At 40.6% G+C, this 10,267-nt stretch overlaps 1 protein-coding gene across 1 annotated transcript in view; it reads right to left on the reverse strand.

Annotated features, from left to right (window-relative positions):
* Positions 1 to 301: 301 nt before the first annotated feature.
* The window catches only part of LOC124283135 (teneurin-m-like), a 70,522-nt gene continuing 60,556 nt past the window's right edge, over positions 302 to 10,267 (reverse strand). Inside the window, exons 18-21 of the mRNA XM_046719164.1 lie at positions 9,950 to 10,197; positions 6,967 to 7,269; positions 4,795 to 6,406; positions 302 to 4,376 (exon numbers count right to left, since the gene is read on the reverse strand). Of these exons, the coding sequence (XP_046575120.1) occupies positions 3,517 to 4,376; positions 4,795 to 6,406; positions 6,967 to 7,269; positions 9,950 to 10,197 (3,023 nt within the window). The 3' untranslated portion in view covers positions 302 to 3,516. The remainder of the gene's footprint in view (positions 4,377 to 4,794; positions 6,407 to 6,966; positions 7,270 to 9,949; positions 10,198 to 10,267) is intronic.

The following is a 10,267-nucleotide window of genomic DNA, read 5'->3' on the forward strand; positions in this document are numbered from 1 at the left end:
ATGTACCCATGTGGGGAATAGAACCCAGGCCTTCGGCGTGATGAGCGAACGCTTTAACCACTAGACTATCCCACCGCCCTAATGATATAATGACTATTCTCTGAAAGATAGCAGTCTTGGCCCAAGGTCTTCACTATTTGTGCACACATTAGTAATACTAATGAATATCATCAGCCTCAAGAAAGGTGAAATAATCACCACCATGTGATCTTCTGCCTTCACAAGAGCAGTTTCATCCTACCCAGCATTCCACAATGTTCCTTGCATATTGTTTGTCAGCTGGAACAAAACCAAAAACTCGTTTTTCATGATTCGATAGTTATGCATTTTTATTTCCTTTAAAATACAAAACAGAATAATGTTGCATTCGCCTTAAATATTGCATTTGTACATACATGATAAGACGAGATGAGCTGACATCTCTCTGTGCTCACCGCGGAATTTCTTGACACATGAACGACATCAGCTTCACTCAGTCCCCAACACAAATTTCAAGCAGCATGGATGCAGGGAGATAGCCATGATTTCAAAATAGTATTTTGATTTACATAATCTTACACTGACTTCAAGTGGATGATTGGATGAGTGAGTGAGTGAAGTATGAGGTATAGAAACAGGGGCGTGTCATGCAAACTGATTATACCCTAGACTTGAACAAAATGGACATTTGGCACATAGAGCACTACATACGCTAGAGGAACACACAGATTTATGCAGCGAGGAATCAATGAGATATTAACACAAACAGGTTTAAGACATTGCATAATTGAAGGAAGGATGCCATATTTTGATGTCAAATGCCACACTGACAGAAACAAAACTTGAAATTGATGAATGTGTTATTTTATAACTGGACTGTATAAACTAAGAGCATGAGTTAATGAAATGATCAACATAATCTTGATGAAACATTTAAAACTTGAACATTGTACATATTTCAATCAACATCTGTGAAACTTCCACTCTTGATAGAAACAATCATATAATGCATTATCCGTCCTTTGATTATGATATCTGCATAATACTGACTAACATTTCACACAAAATGCTGAAAAGTAATACCGAATAAGTTTCTATTTTTTTAAGAAGCTTTCTGATTTGAGTAAACTCACACTACCAGTAAAAATTGTTGAAAGGAAACCCTTGGCAGTTGTTATAACATATAAAGTAGGATACTCACTCAACGATAAAAATTAAGTTAGTGGATTTGTTTTAAATATATATTTGTTTCTATTTGTTTTTAGTAACATTTTACTCTCAAATCTTCGTTTTAGAAAATATATGCCTATTAATACCAATAAACATCTTTATATCATAAAATTTGAATTTAGAGTTAAGTGAGCACAACAGATTACCATATTGCACATTTAGGTAACCCAAATTGTATGCAGTTGAAAAAAATTATAATTAAAACTTACTAAAAACTAAGATTGTAATCAGCATAGACCACTTTAAAACTATAACGGCAGTTAGTTATTGCATATCAAGTTTATAATGAAGTTAACCTCAGTGTTGGTAGACCAGATTTCATGGTTGAACATACTATATTCTGTAAGACTATTTCCTAATCTTTTTTTGTATTTAGTTTCCATCAATTAGTGCACAAGCAATTTGCATGATGGAAACCTAAGCTGAGTCTTTTAAGCTTGAAAGATAGGTAAAGTTATAAAAAATGTAAAACATCCAGCCCAAACAAGTATGTTTCATGGTAGTCATTTGTAAATTTATTTCTTCAATGCTAATTATAATATCTAAATGATAAGTACTGTCATATCTTTCACACTGATAAGACCATAATTTTATGATCTCATAAATGACGGCATCAGAAATATAGTATCTCACATTCAGTCAGATGCAACAGTATGTGATAAATTGGCGTATCTCACGGACACCTGTAACCATGGTAACAGTTCCTGATACTTCTGATCTACCAACACATAGATGAATGTTGTCAGTGAAATGATAGGTACATGCACTGGATCACAGTTGGTGCCAATACCAGTTTGTCTACAAATGTACAACATTTCACAAAGCTGCTTATCATACAAGCCAACTGTGAAATAGGCGAGTGAAATTACACACCGACTGACATGATGGATATGTACGAACATTGGCGGCATGTTGGCGTCACTTGTTCCTGTGAAACATCTTTGCACTTCACAGACCATCTGGTGATAGATCAGACTAAAATACCCTCATATTACTGTAAAGCATTAAAATGAATTAAAAATTTGTTATTTTTTTTAATTACTTTCAAGACTATTTCAAGACACATACTTCAGGTATAAATTTCAATACATTCTGAAATATCTGTATTTTAATAAATTTAAGTAAACATGATTCCTTCTAATGTTAAATTCAACAATCAGAATGCAGTTGTCATTCTATCCAGCAGATGTTGAATATTTGGTTTGTCTCTATAGCAGTACATTACTTCTTCACTGGTAACAATCTTAACACTGTATATGGGCAAAACATCTCCATGACAACATATATCATTGAGCGCCTTCCAGGACCAGACTTTCCAAGAAGATGCAGGTGATCGTTTAGAAAACACCGAGGGTCCTTCACCTTGTAGCTGTGGCTGTCTGTGTTACACCAAGGAATGGTGAAGTCTCTGTAGCACCTGGTATAACACAATCGGGCTTCTAGGTGGAAGAAATTCTCTGTTACACACAAAGCCCTCATAATGATACTCACAAAACACTGAAATGATGCACTTTTTTCCCTTATGAATGATTTTGGTAATATTTAGAATCACCGAGAATTTCTTACATCGCTCCCTGCCTACTAGCATACAGTCTGTAATAACTGTCATTGGAACACCATGAGTCACTATAAGATTGTGCTTGTAAGTTCATAATGCATGGTCATCTTGACCAGAGTTGCAGGTCAACGCGACACAAGTGCAGGTCAACACGACACAATTGACCTCAACTCTCTTAGTCCAACAAAACAGCAAGTTATGGTTTAGCTATCTGTACAAATATCTATGAATGTCTTCAAACAAGAATACGGTTGGCCTGGCGAGACCTGGCCGCTTTGTTGTGACTAGAAGCTGTCTTTACTCTGTATTTGTGGTAGTATAATCGTGTGTACACCTAATATAGCACCATCACAGAACACTCAGTGCTGTCCTGGCCCCCCTTTGGGGAGAGAGGGGAGGTCCGGGGGGGAAGGACAGCACACTTCATGTCCCCCTTTCCAATGGGGGTTGGTAGAAAGACAAGCACTGGGCAAAACAAACAAAGCACCCATAATGTTTCACTTGTCATCTGAATCACCAACCACAGTATAAGAGAACATAGCACACTGTATGCATGGGGTTGGGGGTGGCAGCCACCCAATTAAAACACCTTTCATCCTCCCTGAAAGGAAGCACCACTGTCACTGATGCCATTCTCTGCCCCTTATAGCTTGACCTTGACCTGCTGAAGCATTGTCAGCCATTTTGTTCACTTGGTCTAACAGCCATTTTTCAGAAATTAAACACAACTAAAACCTAATTTTCCAGTCCTACCTGGCTTGTTTGATAAATCTTATATTGTTTGCGTCATCTGACAGCTCTGGATAGTCCAGGGGAGAGCGTATGTACTCTCCTTCCCATCCATTAACATGGCCATTGGCTTGAAGCTCTTTGGCATCTTCATCCTCCCATTCAAACCTAGTGGGTAGACTGTTCTGTATCAAATACTTCTCTGTGTGCCAGGCTGAAGCCACAGCACGTTCCTTTGCATGGTGCAAGATTCGGTTCATCTCATGATCAATGTTGGTGCCGTAGCGGATATTTATCACAGTGTGATTGCCATGGATACGAACATCTATCTCATCTCGACCTCGTCCGAAGCCATGACTTCTCTGATTCTTATGCACAGAAATATTGATGCCATTATCAAGAGTGACGAGATCAGTGGTGATGCCCAGCGTCCGAAGATCATCCTCCGCCTGGGTGTAACTGGACTTGATGAAGTAATGAACATCCTTTGAATGAATTGTGTAGTGAAGGTTTACCATCTGTGATTTGTTCAGGAGCACTGTCGCAAGCTTCCGCGCCCATTCAGAAGCAATGTCTGCCACATTGATAACAGCCTTGCCACCAACGATGGAGATGGTTACTCCCTCACCAAATATGGCAAGTAGAGGCGCTGGTTTCTCACTGGGCAGATTCTGGAGGGGTGTGATCTTGGATTTGGGAACGGTTGAGATGGTAAGGAGGTTCAGCATATCACGGTCAAAGGTGCATTCAAATGCCGAGGAACTTGGGAGAAGTTGGTAGTCTGTGGTGGAGGGCTCTGGATGGAGTATTCCAGTGTAGGACACATCGGGAGCCATGCTCTTGATGTCGTAGCCCAACACCGACAGCCAGCTGGTGAGGTCTGTGAACATAAGAAAGTTAGTGAGTGAGCTGTTATTGCATGTTGCCTGCATAGTGAGATCATCCTGTTCTACAGGTCATCAGATGACATGCAGCTGGCAGGGGACACCAGAAATGGGCTCCACAAAATTTTGCCCATGTGGGGAATCGAATTTTGGTCTTCAGCGTGACGAGCGAACACTTTAACCACTAGGCTACCCCACCACCCCATCTTTCCATGAACCCAAGTCTTACACTTAATCTGAATCACACTATGGATGCAAGTCTTACCACTTCTCCAAGTTAACATTGATCCAAGTCCTACCATGAATACGAGTCTTACTGTGGATCTATTTCTCACCAAGTCCTACTGTGGATCCTTCTGTATATGTGGTACATACGTTCCACCATTTACCCACTACAGACAACATTTAACTCACCTGTGCGGGGCAACTTCTCCTTGGCCATGTGGAGGTTGATGAAATTACGGAACTGGTACAAGTTGAGGATCTCTGGCAGCGAGATGACATCTTCAAGTTTATCGAACATGCCTGCATAGTCCGGAGACAGCCAGCGCCCGATCTGCGTGTCGTAGACTCTCTTTGGGAAGTGGGCCAGCAGTGTGACAGGGTTATAGATGGCGCCTTGAAAGCCAAACACTAGTTCAAAGTTGGGGTTAGTGTCCTGTTCCACCAGCCCAAGGGGTGTGTAGCTGCACTGCTTGATGGTGTAGCCTTGGTCGTCAAACACCACCAGCGGACTGCCATTGGGATCTGAGGCAATGTAGTACACTTTGTTGTTGCGTTCCATGGCTAACAACCTCTGGTCGCTGTCATACAGGTAGAGAGTGACTTCGGCCGAAGTATGGTTGTAGGTATGGGTGACCTGCTTGGGGTCACCCACGTTGGAATAAAAGAACTGCACCATCCTTCCATACATGTCTTTCTGGACTGACAGTCTTCCTTCAGAGTCATAGTAGTAGGAGAACCTGTACTTGTCCCTCTTGGAGACAGAGATGAGATTACCCAGTGAGTCAAACAGGAGATGTTCTTTGCCTCTTTGAGCCATGAACCCATCTTGGTCAAACTTGTACCACATCTCTCCGAACTTTTCAATTCTGTCCCCGACATCAAACTCCAAGTCCTTTATCTTCTTGTGTTCTGTGATCTTGAAGATGTTGCCATTGGCATCATAGCCATATTGCCAGGCCGATTGTCCTTCCAGTAACACATCCTTCATGTTGTTGTCAATGTCGTATATGTACTCAATTGCCTTTTGGTCTGTCTGACCAATCCTACGTCGCCACTGATGAATTCTGTTCAGCTGGTCATAATTGATTTGCAAGGTGAAGCGAACATTTTCTGCAAATTTGAATTGAATGTCTCTCATTCTGCCATAACTATCATACTCTCGAATGATGTTGATACTGCCGATATTCAGTACCTCCTTGTCTTGGGCAGCCCACTTGATGTCAATGGTCTTGACCTTTGACAGTTTGCCATTGATGTCACTGTAGGTGTTGTTGCTGATCAAAGTGACGTTGTTGGTGAAGACGGCTACTGTTGCAATTAGCCTAAAGTTGTTGTCATAATCGTGAGTAAAATTTACTCCAAGTAGATCTCGGTCGTAGGGGAAGCTCACGGTCATGGTCTTCACCAGGGAGCTGATGTAGGTGTAGTTGGCGACGTAGCCGTACCCGGACATCTTGAGTGAGGTACTGGCAAGCCTCTGCACGTCTGGGTTATACCCAAACTTAATACTGGTCTTGTCAAACAGAATCTCTGATCTCTGGAAGTGGTTGTTATATCGGTAGTACACGCACCTCTGCTCGCCAGGATGACGCACATGTTTTAGTTTACCATTGGTGTCGTAGTCCATGATGAAGGGCAGGTCCATCCCTGGTGGCTGGTACAGGTAGCGTTGAATACCAAGGGAGAGAACTCTGTGGAACAGGTGCTTGCCCAGGACAGGAGTAGTCACTGCAGCCAAGTGTCCCTCTGTGTCATGTTCAAATAGGTACTGCTTGCCACTTGGGAGGATTATGTCAGTGGGCTGGATGAGTTGGAATAGAAAGTTCAGACGTTAAAGGTAAACAAGAAGAAGCTATTTCAGGTAAGAGTGTCAGTGGAAGCTTTTCTTTATCAGATATCACAGGACAAAAATACAAGTAAACAGGCAAACATATATGCCAGTATTTTGGAGTGTTAAGGTCTGACTGACTGACTGACTGACTGAGTTTGGATTTATGCCGTATTTAGCAATATTCCAGCAATATCACGGAGGGGGACACCAGAAATGGGTTTCACTCATTGTACCCATGTGGGGATTCAAACCCGGGTCTTCGACGTGACGAGCAAACGCTTTAACCACTAGACTACCCCACCGCCCCGGAGTGTTAAGGTATTGATGATATTTGCATCATCATTTTTCTCAACAGTAATACATCATGGTGTTTCAGAGAGCCCAACACCTTAAGAATAAAAAAACCCCAAAACACACATGTGAAACTAATTCATAGTCAACACAACACATTTTTTCAAGAGGTATCATGTGTATAACACTGACAACATATTTCCTTGTTGCTGAATGATCCCACCCTAATTCCTACCAACCTTCTTTGATCCATATCTGTAGAAGTACCGGAACTGTGCCCCGTTTGTGGACGTCCTCTCAGTCAGCACCCCCTTGTCATACTGGCGAGTTTCTCGCAGTTCCCCGTACTGCCACTGGGTGATGTCGCCGCGGGGGCTGTACGTGATGTTCATGGCGTGGTGACCCGTTGCAGGCAGGAAGTGAGATGGCAGGCCAGAACTGTCGTAAACGATCGTGAGAATCTCGCGCAGAGTCTTGTCCATGATTGTCTCCATGTGGGTTTTTCTGTCATACTCCATTGTCAACAGATTCTCCCCATTGATCTGAAACAAAACGATCAGCCCTATGTTCTTGCTATCTCCTTAACTCCAAATATATCATGTAACCATGGCAATATACTTTAACGTATGTGCTCTTTAGCCAACATCAGCCTTTTTGTGCTCTTGATGAGTGAATTTAAATCATTTGGACTTACATTTTTATTCAAGAATGTTTGAATATTTAACATTAAAAATATTTTTGGCTTGATATGTACATATGTCTCCATACTTGGGAACAAGGCCTTCATATTGTTAGTACTTGTACCTGCCACAAACCTATATCGCACAACTAAAGTTAAAGACCACCCAGCTGATTCATATGAATATATTGGGTGTCTTTAACCTCTTTTTATTCTAGCATTGAGGGGCGATTATCACTGACCATTATTTGAAGCGTTTCACAAACAATACCAGAGATGACATTCGGCTCTGTATTACGGTGCAGTCCAAATTTGGCAAGTGACAACTGACAGTGTGGGGTTAATAGACAACAACTGATCTGCACTCAACATGTCGTGGACAGTAAAGCTGGTTGTTAACGATACACACATCTACAGATATCTATTTGTTAGGAGACAATGTAAAGTTTACACACGACTTCTTTCTTGAAAATAGTCCAGGAATGTTAGTTCCATATATGAGTGCTGTTGGGATTATTTGTTTCTCAGAATTGATTCCATAAAGTGACATCATGCTTTTCTTACACTGGAGCATAGCCAGAATATAAATGGAGGCAGTGGAGAGAGTTGGTTACAGAATATACCATGCCTCTTCTAACGGGAGGACTGCCTAACTATGCAACTTTTTACAGTGTCCTAATGCATATATCTGGATTTGTTTAGGTCTCATGTCTTCAAAAATAAAACATACAAAATAAAGACATAACCAGCATGTGAAAAGAAGATTCATTTTCATTCCTCAAAATTATATAGAATATTAAATATCTATTAAAAATATGAGAAAAATTATAGCAATAAAACTGTTAGAATGATAACTGAAGTACCTGTTTCATGAAAACAAATTCAACTATGTGAAAGCAAACAGAACTTTACACATCAAACAAAATTTGAAACTTGTAATATGAAGTCATTTTAATAATTAGCATGCATACACAACTTAGAACAAACGAGAATCAAATCTTTAACATGAGACCCAACATTTTTAACTTTCAGAGAGTCTAACAATACAGGTTTCAACTATATGCTGTTTTGTACTACCTCATGCTTGTGGAAAGGGGGTAGACATTTGTACGGAGATTTCATTAGTTGGAGCTAACATAAAAGTCTCCGTTGATGCAGGTAAATCTTCAAATTATCTCCCCTGACCAGCCATTCTGCTTTTGCTTCCACCAAGGTCAGTCTGTGTTTGTTTCAAGGTCAACAAAAACCATTCATGATAATGAGTGAAGCATGATTATATTAATATGTACGAATGTTCCACTTACAAATACGTCCATCCTCGGAACCAATGGCTGCAAGTTTTCACACGGTGAAGTCAAACATGTTTTAACACCAACAGTTACAAAGCCCACATACTTCACAAAACTTAACAAAAACAACTTGCAGGTTGAGATTTTCCACAGTGAGGGTTTCAACAGACATAGCTCTCACACAGCTGTCTATAAGTCCCTGAGGAAAACAGGCACAATATCGCCAAGTTCTGTTTAAAATCAACATCTCAAGCATATGAGGTTCCAAAAAACTGTTAGAAACAGGGTTGCGATTTGGAACTACAATACTACAGTTACCATGGCAACATACATGAAGCCTGTGTCACGGAGACAATATGCGCGGGAAAACAACACTAAACATCCAATCAGAAATCTCAACACAGACTGACGTTGTCAACCAAAGCACAATAGACTGAATCAGACGATATCAGATATATCACCCTGTAATCTGTCTGTAACATAGCCACGTATACATTTGATGTCCTTGCCAATGCACAGACCAATCCCCTTTCGGAGATAGTTGGTTCACTGAGTTACAGGAATAAGAATTTTGGATATTGACAATAAAAGGCTTAAGGCAAGGAGAGTTAGTCAAGGCTATGCTATCGACAGATTTTTCATTTTTATTACTGTACAACTCTTTCACAACCATATACAGCTATGGACTGTTCCATTGTGTGGAAGCTACCATTGACAGATAGGGGGGGAAAGAGTGCAACCTGCAGCAAAGGACTCAATTTTCTGGTGTTCAAGCCTGATGGCACAGTTGCCATACACAGCAATTTGCTTGTGCACCAGAAAATAGAACACTCAGTACCAACAGTGATAATACCAAAAATGCCACATAATAAATCTATAAACAAAATGGCAAAATGCAGTTGAAAACACTTGGCCTTTGCTGAACTCTTGCCATTAATATGAACTTAATAAACTGTCAAAAATAATAAAATTAAATTTGAAAAAAATCATATATAGAAACTGTCAAGGGGAATGCCATTTCTCTAATACCCATTATAATAATCATAATAAATTAACAATTTAAGTAGAAAAATTATGTTACAAAACATAAAACAAAATGTCGAGAAATGGTATAGAGGTGAAAGGTTATCACTGTTGATTCTGTGTGTTAATGATTACGCACGAGATGTAAAAACATACCAAGAGAGCTTTTTCCTTGATTCCATCCTCATGCCAATCATGCATGTGCGCATGCCGTGAAAACGGGGATCCTACCCTCAATCGTTGACCAATCTTTTCGATGATTCGACTCTGCCGACTCCTACCCTTGCGGCGTAAATAGAAGCGCCATTCCAGCCGGTGAATGTACGCCCCTGGTATGATCACCTTCCGTTTGTAATGCATGCGATGCTCATTCTCCATGATTGGATGCCCTCCAGTTTCTATAGCAACAGTCAAGTTGCTAGGGAACAGCACCACAACAGCTCCTCCAGGCAGGTACGTCACTTTCGTCTGGGTCGATCCTGAAAAATCCAAAATTGGTTTCACTAAAACTGAACATAGTGTGAAGACATCCTTCAAACCAATAGTGTT

Source organism: Haliotis rubra, unplaced genomic scaffold, assembly GCF_003918875.1.
Source record: "Haliotis rubra isolate DU_JTF1 unplaced genomic scaffold, ASM391887v1 Scf31, whole genome shotgun sequence".
Classification (NCBI taxonomy): domain Eukaryota; kingdom Metazoa; phylum Mollusca; class Gastropoda; order Lepetellida; family Haliotidae; genus Haliotis; species Haliotis rubra.